The 18,763-nt window shown below is 31.9% G+C and overlaps 1 protein-coding gene across 1 annotated transcript in view; it reads right to left on the reverse strand.

The window, feature by feature from the left end:
• Positions 1-18,763, reverse strand: part of LOC140440397 (GTP-binding protein Rhes) — an 81,572-nt gene that overhangs the window by 24,853 nt on the left and 37,956 nt on the right. Inside the window, exon 4 of the mRNA XM_072530872.1 lies at positions 4,040-4,235. Within this exon, the coding sequence (XP_072386973.1) occupies positions 4,040-4,235 (196 nt within the window). The remainder of the gene's footprint in view (positions 1-4,039; positions 4,236-18,763) is intronic.

Here is an 18,763-nt window from a genome sequence, read left to right on the forward strand (position 1 = left end):
GGCGAATGTTACGCGCAACAGACTTGTTTTATCTACTTGTATCATGACCCCTTTGTAGGTCGGTATCTCTATCGCCTCACTCCAGATTGGTGCCGTGTAAAGGCCAATTGAATTCACAACACTGTGTACGGCGCTTGTTTCTAATTCGGGTTCTCCAATGTTAGGTATCACCCTCCCCATAATATGCTCCCCCATCTGTCATATTGGTGTAGTGTCACTCCCAGATATTTAACGCATTTATTTGATGTTAGTCGTTTTAAATATAAATTATAAATGAAATTAGCTTCATGGTAACGTAGGACTCATCTGGGGTTGCTAGTCCTTAGACGAAGCATTTCTGAGGACTTGTTGATCACTTTTTTGTCATTTATGGTATACATCCAACTACAGGAATTTAGTTTCCTCGTGGAGTTTTTTTTAATCAAAGAAAGCAATTAAATGGACGACTAAGTAGTTCTTCTTGGCTTTTCACATTCATTGTCTCCCGTGGAGGTTGCTAATCATTTGCACTTTTGAAACTTTTGCATGAAATAATTCAACCGATGGCATTCTGGATCATTCAAGAAGGTTTTGTAGCCAAGAAATTCTTCTACGTCCCACCCTTCTTCGCCCAAGGATCTTTTCTTGCATTATAAGCTGTAGTAATTCATATCTTATGCCTCTAGAGACGATGCCGAGAAACCCGAGTTTTCCCTTCTTAGTGTTTGTTCATGTCTTCTTCGTCTTCCTCTTTAAATTCACAGGTTTCAATCAACGTTTTAACATTTCTCAGGAATATAGTAAGCTCTTCATTTTCTTACTGGTCCCAAATGGAACATATGTGTCTCAAATACTACATTTCTTCTTGGATTTACATAATCTTTGTCTTCTTCTTCTTCTTTTTCCTGTACCATGTTCTTTCAAAACGTTGGTTACCATCATAGCTATCCTAATTTTATTCACTAAATTACATGCTTTTATCAACACCATACTAATCTCGCAAATTCTTTAACTATAAAGTCTTTTTTTCTTCCAGGACTGCCTTTGCTTGATATTTTCCCTTGCATAATATTTTGTAGCAACATATATTTAGGACCAGCTTTCTCTTCTTGATGTTTTTTATAATCTCAGTACTCTTGCTGAGACGTTCCAGTATTGTGAAGTTTTGAATCTTCTCCACGTAAAAAACTTTTAAAATTCTTCTTTAGCGGAGCTGTCCAACTTCAAGTAGTTTGGAGGCCACCATATAAGAAAGTAATAATGTGAGGACTGCGTCATATTGCAACTTGTTAAATTATTTATACTAAATAAAAGTGGTGTATATTTGGATATCCATTTTTATTTATCCAAGTAGCTAAGTTACATTACAAGGTTAATTGCACATATAAAAATTCACATACATATTCCTAAATTTATTAAGAAGTTTGTGGATGCTAATTTTCACCAACAAGAGTGTTAATATTAATTTTAATATTTATTGTTCACAAACGAACCAACAGTGAAAGTGACTTATCAGAGAGCGATCTGTATTTGGATTTAATAAATTTCATGTTTGAAAGGCTGATTTCACAAAGTTAGTGATTCCAAGCATGGAACCCATTCTAAAGCCAAATTTTCCTTAATTGTAATAACGTTTCTCCGGTAGTAATTTAAAAAAGTCAAATTTTCTTTCAGGTCTTACCTGGTTAAAAGGATCTGACTGCAAATCACACAGTTCTAGTTGAAGGTCAGGTCTTACATTTTCAACACAGTTAGTGAGCGGCTGACTAAACAGTGAAATATCTTCTTCAATTTTCCTGAATTCATCAAATCGATTGTTAAATTCTGCTATAAGTGTTCCAATCCAGATATCAAATTCCAAATGGAATATCACAACGTGAAATAACCAAAAAATGAAGCACTTTTTGGAAAAAACTCTTCAAAACTTTTTGAAAGTATTCAAACAAATCTTTATATATATATATATATATATATATATATAGTTTCTAGCATCAAAAATTGACCAGTTACGCTAAAAAGAGAGTTCGTTCCTTTTTTTGTAAAATCATCGTAAAAATCACCCCCTCATTAGCACCCTAAATAAAATAATCTTTACCGCTTTACAATTTACTTTATTTATGTACTGTTTATACGATCTCTAAGTTTTGAATTCGTACTCTACATTCAACATTTTTCAGAGTTGGTTATGTTAAATTTACCAACTGATTTGATATTCCTAGCTCTTTCATTCCTTTAAACATTTCTCTTTTATTCGCAGAATCGTAGGCTGCTTTGTAATCTATAGTTAAACAAATTTAAGTAGGCACAAAAAGAATAAAAATGAATAACGTAAGTAGGTAAATCATGTTGATTTCTTAATCATTACACGTCTGCCAAGATGTACAGAGTAGAAAAAAATTTCATACATATGAAATTTGTTTTATATTATGCATGATAATGTATTTCCATGTTTTAATAGTTTTTTTTATACCCAATGTAATAATTTAAAATGCCTGTATTCTCTACGTGACCCATTTTTATGTAACTTCGGTCTTTCCATATGTTCATATGTGAATAGTTTCGGAATTTAAACTGCGGTTCATGTCGTGGATCTTTTATAATACGTGCAGCTTTGTAGTGAAGTTTTACGTGTTTGTACGACTTTGGCATATACTCCTGATCCAGGTCGTTAAGGTCAGATTGTCTAGCTTTAGAATATTCTACAGTATTTATCTGATATTTCAAAAAACAAAGTGGTATTTTATATTTTTGTCAAGAAAAAATAAAACTTATATATATTTTAGGCAATAAAACAGTTGGTATCTATTTAATGGTAAAGGGTGTTTTTTTAGAAGTATAGATCTTTGAAATGGAATAAAAAGATGATTTTTATAAATTTATTCGAAAGAAAATATTTTGGCATTATAATTTAAATATGATTTCTGTTATAAAACCATCATGGCTGATTCTAACGTAGTCTAATCTGGGGGTCCAATTTTTAATCACTTTTTCCAATATTTGTCGCCGTATATCGGCAATAACGCGGCCAGTGTTGTCCTTCAAGTAATCAATCGATTCATGCTTCTCGGCGTAGACCAGTACCTTTGCATATCCCCACATAAAATAGTCTAGCAGTGTTAAATCACACGATCTTGGAGGCCAATTCACAATCTGAAAATTGAAACTATTCGGTTACCAAACGTTTCCTTCAATAAATCAATTGTGGCACGAGCTGTGTAACATTTTGCGGCATCTTATTGAAACAACAACTCCTGCACGTTATAATTGTTCAATTGGAGAATGAACATTCTGGCCAGCATTGTTTTTGAAGAAGAAAAGGTCAGTTTTTCTAAATGTAATGGTTTTTCAACATACATCCCAACCAAAAATGAACTTTATCGCTAAACACAATTCACTTATTAAAATCGGAATCAACAACCATCTCGTTTTGGATCCACACTTCTGGATGATGTACCTTCAATTCTTGCATAAGTTGGATTTTATAAGCACGCAAAACAAGATACAATAAACTCACAGAAGAATGGAGGACAAGCAAGCTAATTTTATTATTTCAAACGGGCATTAAGAAAAAACTAGAAAACTAAAGAGGTATCAATTTGTTAAATAATATCCTGAAATTTGCAACTAAAAAAGAGACAAAGCAGAAAAAGAGAGTTAGAAAATAGCTCAACAAAAGATTAGAACTAGTTTCATAACAATATATAAAAAATTTAACGAGAGATATGAAGAATATTGAACAGCATATTTTATGAGCCATATTCTCAAGATATTTTTGGAAAAAATACACACAAAAACTGAAATAAAACATGTTTTGGTAAAAAATATTTTAGGCACCCACACAACAGCAACATTTAAAGGTGTACAGGCAATTTATATATTTGATATTATTAAAATGTATTACTGTGACATAGATATCGACTATATCTAAACCATTGTTCTTTAAAATACATATCACCAAAAATTTACTGTCTGTTGATAGTTGCTCTACTGCGTTTTTAAACTAATAATATTTGGTGTAATTTATCTATAATAGAAAATATGTTAAATGAATTATACATACTTCATGTCCCTGTCGCATTTGTTTCCGGCAAATACCATAGGTACACGTGGTAAAGTCTTTTTTCTGGTTAATCCCACTCCTCCGCCGGTTGAAGCTAAGGCGTTAACCTTCGTTTCCAATATCTGCTCTCTAAGTCGGGCAGCTTCTTCAAAGCTTTCTCTACTGTCCATACTAAATACGATGACAAAAATGTCACCTAAAATAACGAAATATATATACATTTTTTTCTTTGTCTACGTTTTTAAGATGTTTTGAACGAAAAACTTATTGTAACTCTAAAATAATGAATAACTAGTTATATGGTTACGACAGTTTCGTAAGATTTATTCCATATAGAAGAACAGTCCCTTAATGAAAAACACGTATTAAAAACCTAGAACTTCTTGACTATGTTAGATTTTCTCCTATACCCTTCAGTTGGTATACAGGCATTCATAGATGGTCTACAAGATGTTTAAATGCAACAAGCTCTCCAATCGCAAAAAGCTCAATGTAGCAGTAATCTCAGCCCAGGAGTACAAAGCGGTGAAAAGTATTTACAGATCTCGCTCAACATTAAAAGTCATAAGATTTCGAGAAAATCGAGGAAGTCACTATCGCAGATAGCCAACAATATATTTTATCCCAAATGTTATGCATACTGCAAAGTCTTCGAAAGAGTTTTTGAATAGGTCTGTCATTCAGTTAAAGTTGCTATCAAATACTATTGCGTACGATTAATATTGTCTGCTGTTTCAATAAAAGTAATTAAAAAGAAGTGTGACAATATGTTAATAAGTATAACTATTCTGCTTACAAGGTTTATAACAACGTCACTGTCTAATCTGATTTAATTGCAGCATTATTACTGACAAATCACATCGCGTAACACAAACCACCAATCGTTTGCTCATAATTACTCGAAATTACATATTACAGTTGTCTACCTGATAATCACCTTTTAATTGTTCCGTTTTCAAAAAGGAATTTATTTTTTAAATAACGTTTATCTCATTAGTTAACATATAAAATAATATTGATTACAATTATTACTGTTTATAAATATATTATCTTAATCCAATTTGATTAGTTCAGAAATTCCTCTAGTAATGGTCAACAATAATCGAAAAGACAATTATTACATAAATAGATTTATTACTTTCGAAATTAGAATGGTCATCAATTTTACTATAAAAAGTTAAACAAATAGAATCTGTAACAATAATTATAAATACGACTTGATTTCTCAATTACGTCAGAGAATCTATCGAGCATTTTAAAACCGTTTAAAAGATATAGGTACACCTTGGGAATATTAAATTTATTTTTTGGTGAGCGGAAAACGGCAAAAATGATTAAATGATAACTCCTGTTTGATATTTTTTCGCTCTGCGGCCAATACTCATAAAGATTTTGATTAAATTTCCGGTATCGAGTTTAGATCTTTAGCAAATACGTGAAAAGCGTGTAATTAGGAACGTTTCGAAGTTTCGCAAGGTTATTTTGGCTGTTTTAGATAGATATCTAAATTTAAAAATTTCTTATTTTATTAAATAAATACTTCGCTAAGTGTCAAGATAACATAAAGTAGGTAGACATAAACTGGCATCTTAATGTTTGACACTTTTCTTCCTTTCTTCTACGTCAATTTGCATACAGTTGATACAGTATAAATTCCGATGCACGTCATTATCTACGTCAGAGATCTAAGTTGATATTGTTGCTAAAAACAAAAAATTTCTGAATTCATTTAAATCAAACACATAATTATTGCAGAAGTAGATTACACAACAAAACAAATTAATAGTCTATGTAAATAAGTAAAAAAATTAGAAATAGAAAACAACAATTAAGTAATATTCTTACGTTAAAAACAATTTGAGCCACTTGTGTAGTATAAAAAAGGAAAATAAAATAAAAAGCAACACTTTTTTCATTACTTATTTACTTTGAAATACTTTGTTTTATTCGAATTACCGTGTCTCGACATCTTTGGACATTGACACGGGAGCAAAGGTTTACAATAGCACCTAAAGAGTTATGATACAGAGTTTCTTCTCTTCTCATGGCGCCGTCTCCTTTCGAAGGTTGGCGATCCAAATGGCAATTGTAGTTTTGGAAACTGCTGCGCGAAAGATTTCTGCGGATGAGCGGTCGAACCATCTCCTCAGATCTTTCAGCCACGAGTTCTGGCGTTTTCCTACTGATCTTTTCCCTGTACTTTTCTTTCCAGTATAACTTGAAATAATTCATATCTTTCGCCTCTCAACACATGAGAGTTATTGTCAACACATTATTGTAAACTCTCACACAGAGTTTACAATAGTAAAGAATAACAATATTATATAAATTATAGTGTGTTAAACAACTGTGTAGTTTTTAGGAAGACTATGGAGAACATAAAATGATCGTGTGTCAAACGTGTGTGTCCTATCCTCAATCTTCGTATTGCTATCTTCTCTTTTCTGTTTAGAGATGCTAGAGATAAATAGCTGTTAACATTAGGTTGTATTTCTCTGAGCTTTGTGTCTTTGGTGATCCAAAGTTGCTGTCATTTGCCTTTGGCATCCAAATCCATCCAAAGTTAGTTGGATATAGATGCTTATTTTGCAGTGCTGTCAGCCATCTCATTTTCTTCGATGCTGATATGAGAAAGAACCCATATTATTGTTATTGAAGTCCCTCGGGAGGTATTAAGATGGATCGATTCTAGTATTTTTTGCACTAGGTGATGTTGATTAAAAATATTTTCTAACAAATGAACTGCGAATAAGGAATCGGTGCACAGAGCTATACTTTGATGATTGTCAAAAGGGAACTCAAGAGCTTTTGGAATACTAAAGTGAAAACACGCTACATTCGTTGGATATTCGGTATTGTCCTAATACTGTATCAATTATAGTGACAGAACAGCCAACTCTATCTGCTTTTCAGGATGCATTGGTAAAAAGCACCTTATCATAGTGGGATGTATTTACAATATCCTTGAAAGCTTGTCGAAAAATAATATTATTTGTTTGTTGCTTATTAAATTTACAGAGAAAAGTCTTTGTAAAAGGAGATGTTATAGACCCTGGTGGGGATTCCAATTTTATAAATTCAAGTGTTTAAGATAATTTTTTGTCTTGGCACCAGGGTTGTAGGATCTGTGGAATTAAAAGTATACATCGCCCAGGTCTTCTCGAAATCAGAAGATTAAATATAGGGTTAGTCAGATTCGATGAAATTCTGCTAGCATAAGATAGGAGTAGTTGCTGCCTCCAGAAGTTCATGAAATTTACAATAAAGACTTTCAGCGGAGCTGGATCGAAATGGTCCTAAGCATATTCGGAGAGCAGTGTTGTGAACAGAGTTTAACAATTGTAATCAATTATTGGATGCGGACAAGTAAACTATACAACCATAGTTTAACTTGGATCAGATTATAGCTCCATATATTTTGAGTGGTACACTTTCATCGGCACCCTATTTATGATGGGACAATGTCTATAACAAATTCATTCTGCTGAAACAGTTGCCTTTTATTTCATGGATATGACGACGCCAGGTGAGTTTGTTATCGACAGTTAGTTTTAAAATCTTGTTATGATCAATTAACACTAAATTTACTCCGTTAAGTGTTATTTCTTCGCTGATATATCTCCTGGTGAATTTGATTAATTTGGATTTATTGGAAGAGAACCGGAAGCCAGTTTTTTCGGACCATATAGTAAGGGACTTGACAGAATTTTGTAATAAAGATGCTGTTGCAGCTGTGGATTTTCTTTAGGAGCATACAGTATAGTGGTCTGCATATAGGGCAAATTTAACGGGAGATTTTATATGAGAGCAAATATCATTGATGGCTAGTAGAAAGAGGGTAGAACTCAAAGTAGAACTTTGGGGTACACCATTTTCAGTAACATAGTTGTCAGATAATACTCCGTTAACTGTGATTCTGAAATTTCTATTATTTAAAAAGTTGTTTATAAAGCATAATATGTTGCGCGTAAGATTATTTTCTAACAGTTTTTTAAGGATAACCGACTTACGTGTTGTATCAAAAGCACTTTCTATATCAAAAATATTGCGATTACGTTTTGCTTGGATATAGCATTTGCTATACAGATTGAACCAATTTAAAACGGAACATACAATTTAATATATGTCTGTTTGAACTGCATTTGAAATAGTGGACCAATATAAAACTTGGACAAAAATAAATACATACCCGGTGATAGACATTGTATAAAATATCGTTCAACTATCTGTCTCCTTTAAAGGAAAGAGGAGTTTGCCTAATAGTCGGAGAGATAGAGCCGAAATTTTGAACTGATCAGTAATATGACATTTCTCTATTGGAATATATTCATTGTATCTGGGTTAAGACTTTGCCTTACAGGCGGACGTCCCTCGTGGTACAGGGGGTGGCTATACAGGGATGAAGTTGAAATTTTTTTCGGAAAAATTAACGATCGATAATATGGCTGAAAATTTGCCCAGAGTAAGATCTTGGTATAACTAGACGAAATCCCAAAGGGCGGACGCGAGAGTGGATACATAAGGGGTGGCGGACAGGGGTGAAGTTGCAATTTTTTGGGGAAAAATTAACGATAAGTAATATGTCCGCCATTTTCATGGCTTATTATTTAGCCCCTAAAAACTCTAAATCCAAAAGGGCGGACAGCTGGGTTGGTACAGAGAGCCACAAAACGGGGTCAAATGTACCACTTGCCTGCGCATTTTAGGTCTCGGTAACAATTTTCAAACTGATTTTATTATGATATTTTTATACCGATTGATTTGAAAATTTGTATGCTCACTGCTGTTACTATTCTGAGAAGCGTCAAGTAGAGTTTTCCTCAAAATTTTCCAAAAAAATTTCCGTAAATGAAAATTTTCGTAATTTTTTGAGGTAAAATCTAATTTGTAGAATCCTTTCAATTTTCTGTAAGTTATACCATGATTTTTTTCCAAAAATTTTCAAACGATTTTTCCGATAAGAAAAAAAAAATTTAGAAAAACTTCGTCATTTTTCTCACTCTCATTGATGTTATCACATTCATAATCTTCGTCACTTTTACTTTCAATAATATCACATTCATTATCTGCTTCATTTTCAATCACTACTTCTCGAACTGATTCTGGCATCTGAGGTCCACTAAACCATTTGAATTTATATGTTTCATCTTCAAACTCCCAACCATGTTCTTCAACAATCAATTCTGTTGGTACTTTTTTATGAGCATTTGTCCAAATATTTGAAATATAATGAGCTCGCAGTAGATGTTGGTGTAATTCATCTTGACATGGTGGTAAGCTTGAAGCATCGAAATTTTTTAGTTTTTTTTTAAGGCTCGTTCACATCATGCAACTTATACTGCCGGTTAAATAGTAAAAATCTGACATCGTTTACTTTTCTTTTTGGAATTGTTCTCGTCAGTCCTGTTCTATATAAGTGACTAAGGTTTCAAAAACTTCATTACAATCGAAGTCAGTCAAATCGAAGTTGAATAAAAGCATCTTGATACTTATTACATTTAGCGCATGCGTCTAGAATTACTGATCTAAATGAACGCGCATCATTATTATTTTAATATTTTAAAATAATAATGATGCAAAATTAATGTCCAAACAGAATTTGTAAAATTATAATTAACTAATGAAAAAAAATTCAATCAACTTGAAAGTTAAAAAAAAATCGGTTGCCTGTAAAGTCGGTTTTACGGGCGAAGATTTTACGTGACAACGTCTTTTTCTCGGTAGAATATTTATTGATATGAATATTATTAAATTGCACAATAGGAACAAGGAATTGAATGAAAATAAGAATTGCACAAATTTTAACTATAGAAATATATTTTGTTTACTAAAACATTGTACATGTAAACTTAAACTTAACTAATTTCTATTTGAGTGATTTTGTTGAGGATACGACGATGATAGGAGAAATATGAAATGAAAGGAAGTGTTTCTGCTGTAATGTGTCTTGAACGCCAAGAACGCTCGAGAAAGACAGAGACACAAGCACGGAAGCACGCACCGATTCAACGCGCCTAATTCTCTAGTGCTGCGCGCGCAGCGGACCGATCATGTTTGAGTGGGAGAGAGACGCAAGGCATTCGCCGGTCCGGCGGGCCTCTCTCTCGTTCGGTGACTCACTGTAACAGACGTGAGCGGGCGTTACACTTTTTCATGAATGACTCCGAGCCACAACCTAATTTAAGACGTTGTCACGTCAAAAAAATATTGAAAATATCTACAAAGTAAATTTCAAAACTTAAAAAATTGATAATTCCACTATTAAATTGATTTTTATTAATAATTATTTATAAAATGTTAAAGGAATTCTACAATTTGAATTTTACCTATTGATAAATAGAAATAATATATTTTGTATTTGATTATTAATGTAATAATAAATCAAATTTTTCTTATATCTGAACAATCATTATTTATGCAATGTAAATTTAAAAACCTTTTTATTGTAATAAAAAATAAGTAAAATTACTATTTGTTATACCAAAAATATTTAATAGTTAACATTATAAATTCGGCCCTATCTCTTGGACTATAAGGAAGCGATAAGTGGATTGACAGCATAATAACTGCTTTTTAAGTCTAGTTTTTCAGTGATTCTAGGCAACCTATTTGGGTGGAGTTTTGACTTGTTCTTGAATGAGTTCCGAATCCAGTAGCCCGCTGAAGTATTGGATTTTTATAATATAATTATTTGACAACCTTTTGTTGGCCAACCACCTAGAGCGGAGTTGAGCCGAAATACATTGATTTCGTATGTTCCGTTTTAAATTCGTTCAATCTGTATATGTTTGCAATATTACTAATTTATCAATGGTGCTTCGATTAGGTCTAAAAACCAATTGAGCAGGGTTAAGGACATTGTTCGTTTTTTCTAGACATGAGATTAATCAGTTGTTGATCAGTTTTTTCAATAATTTGCAAAGGGAATATGTTAAGGAGATTGGACTAAACAAGTTTGGAGACTTGAGAAGGGAGATGTTTCCTTTAATGGAAAATATAATGGATTTCCTCGATTTGGAACGAAATTCTTGTCGGGACCAGATTAGGTTGTACAATTAAAGCAATTTATAATTTCTTCATGGAGATGTTTGAGGAAATTTGAGGAGATGTCATCAGGGCCAGCAGCTGAGTTTTTTTGTAGTGGATAGGGCTAGTCAATTCTTTTTTAGAAAATGGTAGGTTTATTGGGTTGGAAATACCGTTAGTCTTACCACTTCGAATTTTAAAAGGGTGTAAAGGAGATTTATTTTGGTTTAGCGTTTTGAAGTGATAGTGATGCGCGAAAATTTTGGCGATAATTTGATTTTGAGTCACTATTTTGTTGTTATGAATTAAGGTGGGGATTTTGTGGGCGGCGAATTGACCTTTCATATATTTAATTTTGTTCCTAACTTAGCTTGACGGTGTGCCGGAAGAAATAGAATGAATATAAAAATTCCATGCATTAAAATGTTTTGTTACTAGATTTTCAAATCGATATATTACAATTGTGCGTATAATGGTTTTATATAATTTATGAACAATGCAAAAAAAAAGAATGGTACAGTGAAACTTCTCCATAACGAACACCAACGGGGGAACTAATTGTCCGTTGTGTGAAGTTAGCGCTTGATTGGTTGAAATAAAAAAGAGGTTTCTGCTCTCTTCACATCAATATGAAGCTGTTCCATGAGTCCTCGCCTTGGATCATATTTTAGCCATAACAAATAAAATATATATTGTAATATTGTTCGTTAAAAAACAAATATTGTAATAGATTATAGTGATTTATGATGTAAGAGACTGTATTTAAATAACTCTAATGTGACTTACTGTATTTAACTTAAATGTAATACAACAAACGTTTTTGTAGCCGTGTCAATGGGCGTAGATGTCAAGACACGTTAATTTCAATAAAAGAAATCCCGGTTTTTATCCCACTTATATTGTTTTGAGCTTTATTTGGTGAGTGTATGAATAGTAATAAGTGCGTCATTGTGTAATAATATAAACTTGAAACTTTTTATAGAAAGACGTATAGTCGTATATAAATTCTTTATACAATCTTAAACGTATCTTAAATAATCAGCTGTTCCGTTTTTGTCGGATAATTTGGAATTTTACTTTTGATGATGGCATTCAGTGAGTTATTAAAAAGAAAATATTAGAGATTCTGACAAGCAGAAGATTATTTTCCGGAAACGTTGTAATTACGCTTTTAAATTCCGCTTCCTTATACCCGTTACTTATCTTTAAGTGATTAAATAACAAGCACCGTTTTATTGAAATATTTTCTTCAATATAAACCTGTATTTAAATGATTCATATCGGTTAAAAGTAACCCATCAAACTTACTTCGTAATCTTTTGATAGACGAGGTTTAGAACGTCCTAGCTTTACTTTGACTTATTTTACAAATAATGCTTTAGTAGTTTCTTAGCGATATTATTATTAAAAAATAATAAGCAGTAAGCAAGATAGAAGTTTAGAAATTTATCCGCGAATTTATCAAATTAAGGGAAACTAAAGTAGAACATCAAAGATTGGTTTTGGTTGATGGTTTTATGAATGGTAAAATAGTACATATACTTCTTGATAGAGTACTTTATAATATTTTGTATTAAATCGTACCTTAAAAATATTAATATTAATTATTAATTATATTATTATGTAACTAAAATTTTTTGTATTACTATTTAACGTATTGCTTCAAAGACAAAATATGATTGACTCATAGGTTGAAATGTCAGTAGTTCAGATTTCTTTATTCAGATGGCGTTAGGATTTTAAATCTAAACTAACATAAAGCTTTAAATTATTTTGTATTAAATTCTACCCTAAAAATATTATTAGAATTAATTAATAATTATATTAATATGTAATTAATACACTATTAATTATTAAACGTATCGTTTCAAGAACAAAATATGATTGAAATGTCAAATGTTGGTAGTTTATATTTTTTTCTAGATGGCGTCGTTACCTTACTGGACAAACGGTGTGATTTGTCATCATAGCCTTTTATATAGATATATTACAAAGGTAACTCCTGTGGGCGCTAATAATAGGAAATTAAGGGAGATTAATGAGGGAATACAAGTTAATGTTAAAAACAATGACTATTAAAAGTAGCTGTATTTAAATTTAAATCAAATTACAATATCATCATAATATATATTATATAATAGTAGTACAGAAACTATTTCTTTTTCCAGAACATTAAAATAATGTGTTTGTTTATTACAAAACCCAATACATTCTGCTTTCGTATCCCTCTTGTGATTTAGGAATAGGCCAAGAGAGACTTACGTGTTCTATATTTAACAGGACGCTCTTAGCAAAAGCTGAAAAGCAGATCCTGAATAACAGAACGGTGTAGGAATGCGAGAATACTTCTGTTACCATTCTAATGAGAGCTTATGCACTAGAGTTACCCTCCGGGAACAAGTAGTAGCATACAAAAGCGGCCGGATAGAAAGGGACGTTGAAATTATATTTGTAGTTGGATTTAGAAGAAAATTAGAAAATATATGGAGTGAAAGGGATTTGGAATTTTCTGTAGTTGGTTAAACTAAATAATTTTGCTAATTATTTATTATTATTGTTAACAATTTAATTAAAAACCTATTTCTTCTTGCGGTGGTTAAATGATGATAAGGCACCTTATAAATTATAGAAACAAATAAATAAAGCATATAATAAAACAGAAAGGTATTTTTGAGGTATAAACAATTTATTTTCTATGCTACAATAGAACAATGATATAAATAACTAATTTAAAGTTTACAATTTTATTAAGAATGCATGATTCACTTCTCTTCCTCTAAAGTCTTCTACAATAATGTAAAAGTTTAAATTATTTTAAATTAAAAATTGCAATTTAGATTAACTTAATTATGATTGCAATTATAAACCACTTTTTAAATTAATGGGGGAGACTTTATAGAAAGAAGAGTGATTTCATGCAGTCTTAACAAGTTAAGTGTCATGAGAGGCCAACTCGGACTGGGCCGAAGAACTAAGGGTCGCATGATGCCGACTTGGATTCACGCGCTAGGTCGTCAGAAAATGCTGTTTAGCTCAACAGCTGTTTCTCGAACTCTGAGATGTCAACTAGGACTCACATGGCGTATAATATTTATAAGTAACAAATGTATGACAAAATGACCGCTCTAATCTAAGTACTGACAAGAAAAAAGCAAGTCATGGTGACGGCGCTGTCACTTGTTAGGTTTGCTGACACGTTATCAACAGGAATAAACAAGTCAAGGCGTGATGCCACGTTGGACTCTCTCTCTCATAGGCATTTTGTGATAAAAATCTTGTTGGTGACCGCGAAAATCATTTTGATACATGGACTCTCATTTTAAAAAATGTAATTTTAACCAAAATTCGCAATCTAGAGTGTTAGATTTTGATTTGAAAATTAAAGAATAGAAATACTTAAAAAAAAGTGATCGGCCAATGTAGACATTAAAATTATCAATATGGTGGCACTTAACCTGTTAATAAACTTTATTCTACTATTTTAAATTCCATTACTGATTTACAACAATTATTGGTCAAACATTTGACAAGTTTTCTTCGTTGAAACAAGAAAAAATTTTCAATTCTTACTTAAAATTCTTACTATTCCTTGTAATCTTCATAAGTTCCTACAGTATGTTACTTGTGATTAGGGAATGAAGCACCCAACTCGAGAAAATATTACTTCCTCTTTTAGTGCCGTGCACCTATAGTGCGTTGGCGAATTATCTTAAGGCCAGACGTCTGTCTTTTGCGGCATGCAAAAGATCGCCAGTGTTATTTATGCTGGTCAAGTTCTTTATATTATAAAGTTATATTATTTAAAAAAAATCTTTGAAAAATAACTCTTAGCAATTGTTAGCAGTCCTGTATTTGTATTTTTCTATATAAAAAATCTAAGCTATGTACAACCTTTTAAAATTTTCACCAGGTCTCGCGTTACGTAAAGTTTGCCGAAAGGATAAAACTTTTTTATGAAAACTAAATGCTGCAAGGATACCATTCATCAAAAATTTATATTCCCATTTACCCAGGCTCTTTTGAAAGTTAACCCGATTCTTCGCGAACCCTTTCCCTAATCGCATTCAACGCTGAAGGTGGTCAAATGTTGACCTAAGCCGTTCAGGTAGTTTATAGGAAAAGGGATCTGTGCAGAAATTTATTTTCTGATTCAAACAATTTTTTTTGCAAATTTGTAAATAAAGTCAAAATAACTTCAAAAGGATTTTACGAATATAAAATTTGTATATATATATATATATATATATATATATATATATATATATATATATATATATATATATATATATATTGTATTTGTTGGTCCAACTTAGGAGATACGTTATTTTTCATCTCAATGAGCCCTTATTTTTTAATTGTAAATTCAAAATGTTTTATACGACTTCACCTCTACAGTTTTAGTTCATTTGATCCGTTTGTTAAACTTCATTTTATATTTTATAACTACATATAAAATATCATAATTTAATGAACGTCCTTTTACATTTTTATAACTTTTTTTATTATAAATCGAGGACGAATCGATTTGGCTTATTTTGGTTTTGAAATAATTATTTAAATTCCTAGGAAGGTCTAGTAGGTGAGAAAATATGATGAGGTTATAAAGAAAATAGTGGAAACAACAGTTTTATTTTCAAATACAAACAATAACATTATACCGTTAGACAAAATGTTTTATTAAGACTCTACCTCTACTACAGTGGTAGTTCATTTGAACATAATGTAACGTTTAACAAACGTCATGTCTATTAATTTTCCTTTTCGTATAAACTCGAGAAAATATGATGAAATTGTTTAATATTATAAAAGCAGTTTTATTTTCCCATACACATTTATAATATACTGATCTATACCATATACCATCAGATATCAAGTTTAATTAGTTGTGTTTGAAGTGTTTTAAAAAATGTGATTTTTACTCACACAGAAAGTAAAATAATATTTTTATTTTTGATAGAATTAGGTATGATTAGAATTAAAATAATTTAAAAATATTCAACATTGTTAATAATAAAAAACAATGTTTCAACATTGTCTCTGTAATAAAGTTAAAAATATAAGTTTGTGCATTAATTCAATGCATTTTAATAATTATAAATTTAATGAAAGAATTCTTCTTCTTCAAGTGCCATCTTCGTTCCGAAGGTTGGCGATCATCAGGGCTATACGTATTTTCGAAACTGCTGACCGAAACAATTCGTTGCTGCTACAGCTATACCATTCCCGTAGATTCTTTAGCCAGGAGTTTTGTCTTTTTCCTATGGAAAGAATTCTAAACAAACTTAAATTTTAAAATATACTGGGAATGTTAAAAAATGGTAAAATCTAATCGAGTATACTAAATTCATAAAATTTTCCATATTAATTTTTATCTGAATTTTAATGTATTTAAATCTTAATTTATGATAATTTACCGTCGTTAAGTTGCTCCAAATGTAGTCAACTTACAGTTGTTGATTGAGAAAATTGTTAGATGGTGGGCGAACAGCACATTCAGTACACAAGCTTTCATTAGACGTTCATAGCAAACCAAATGCAATATGTAACCTTAACAAAAAAAAGTGTAATGGTTGCAGTTATGCAAACTGGGATAAATGTACTAGGCTCATAAACATTCACTTGAGGCATTACACAGAAGTATGCAAGATTTAAACGGAAACAGTGATGCTGTATTACTACTGTCTGGTGATTTCCGACAGACATTACCGGTTATTCCTCTCTTTACATATGCAGATAAGATTATTGCATGTTTAACACAATCATTTTTATAGCAAAATGACGTCATCACTCGTAAATGGGAGAGTCCAGATGGAACATGAACAGTGCCCCAAGTTGTTCTTCCAAAATCATGTGTTAACAATGTGCTTGGAGAACTTTATGATAGCCGCTCCGGGGAGTATTTTGGATCAATAGGACTTTGGCCAAAGTTACTGAGAGGTACTATTAGATTCAGTATAATTGTCGGCAAGATGTGGAAGAATGATGCAAACAATGTGATCTTTGTGAATCCAAAAAGGAACCCAAAATGAGTTGTACGGAAAAACTTTAAAAATACATCATTGGGACTCCATGGGAACGAGGTTCTGCTGTCGACATTTTGGGACTATTTCCAGTAACAACATCAGGAAAAAGTGTTTAATTGGTTGCTGTGGACCATTTTTCATATCTCCTTTCTCGACATAAGGTTCCACTTCTGCTTCATTTTGACCAAGGGCCCAACTTCAAATCGGAAGTTTGTAACGCCATAATAGCTTTAAAAAAAGACATAACTGGACCATCAACAAGTACCTGTCTCTGATTGTACATGAAAAGCAAAGACTAGGACAAACTGGTGCCTCTGTTTCTGCTAGTGTACCGAAGTTCCCAACACAAAGCAACTAGTTACACTCCAGCAATGTTATTGACTGGTCAAGAGATGAAGCTTCCAATCGATCTTCCACATAGCAATCTACCAGACAAAATACGGGCCAAAAGACACTCCCCGAAGAATAGGTTTGATCAGAAATTCATTCCTGTTATTTTCAAGGAAAGTGATGCAGTTAGGCTCTAACAACCAACCAGAAGGAAAGGTCTAAGTTTTAAGTCGTAACGGTCTTGGGAGGGACTGTACCTGGTTACTAAGAATATAAACAACCGTGCAACTGACTCCACGAAGTAAGCCGAAAGTGGTCCACCTGGAGAGACTGTGTCCTTATGAAGAACAGAATCCACCGACCTGGTCCACTTATGTACTGTTCGCGGAGCGAACAGCCTGAGGGAAGGGGGCGATGTTATGAGTTACAACCTTTTTAACCCTTTTTTAAGCAAAGTTTAAGAACTCATTTTTCGGTATTTTCTGAAAACTAAGACGACTGAAATAGACGGTAAATGGACAAGTGTTTTTGTAAACGATACCCATAATATTTTAGGCTATAATTAGTGTATTTAGACTTCTTATTGAAATATTTGTTGTTTAAAGTACGTACTTCACTTAATTTCTGAACTCACAGAAACACGTAACAATATTATCCTTATTTTTATCAGCAGTCTATAATTGTGAGACGCATGAGAAAAAAGTTGGATAGTATATATAAGAAAATGTTTAATCACTTTTTAAGAGACGTCAATGAAAACCTAATAAAACACTTCAAAAATCCAATAAGAAAAATGCTGCGGTGACAGGAAGCAAAGGAAACAAATAGGGGAATTCTGGGTTGGAAGTATTTCTCAGGTTTAAAACTTCAGTAATATTAAACGAAGAGACATTGCGGGCATTTAGAAGTAGAAGTGCAGAGAGATCGTGACAGGCATTTCGATGACAATTTTATTGCTTGTTTTACAATTGTCTCACATTATTTACAATTATCTTACATTTTTTTGTTGGTAAATGTTATAAAACAAAATTTAAAATGCATTAGCTCACGAATTATATAAATATCCTATTTAAACCATTCATTTTGAACTTGGCTTAATTTTAAAACATCAATGTCACTTATAAAAGATTTTGTACAGAGCAATTAAATTTTTAACTTAAAAGAAATAAAATATTTTACTTGGTTAAAGTTTAAGAATTATTTCGTCTCAAAAAACTTCGTCAAACATTAACAGCTTCCCTCGAGTATGCACTATTCTTTTGTACTTGGAACTTTTACGTCAAAGTTTAAAAAGCAAAGTCTTGTATTTGGGAGATATTATTTTTAACAAACTTATGGTCAAGAT

This window comes from Diabrotica undecimpunctata, chromosome 4 (genome assembly GCF_040954645.1).
Source record: "Diabrotica undecimpunctata isolate CICGRU chromosome 4, icDiaUnde3, whole genome shotgun sequence".
NCBI lineage: Eukaryota > Metazoa > Arthropoda > Insecta > Coleoptera > Chrysomelidae > Diabrotica > Diabrotica undecimpunctata.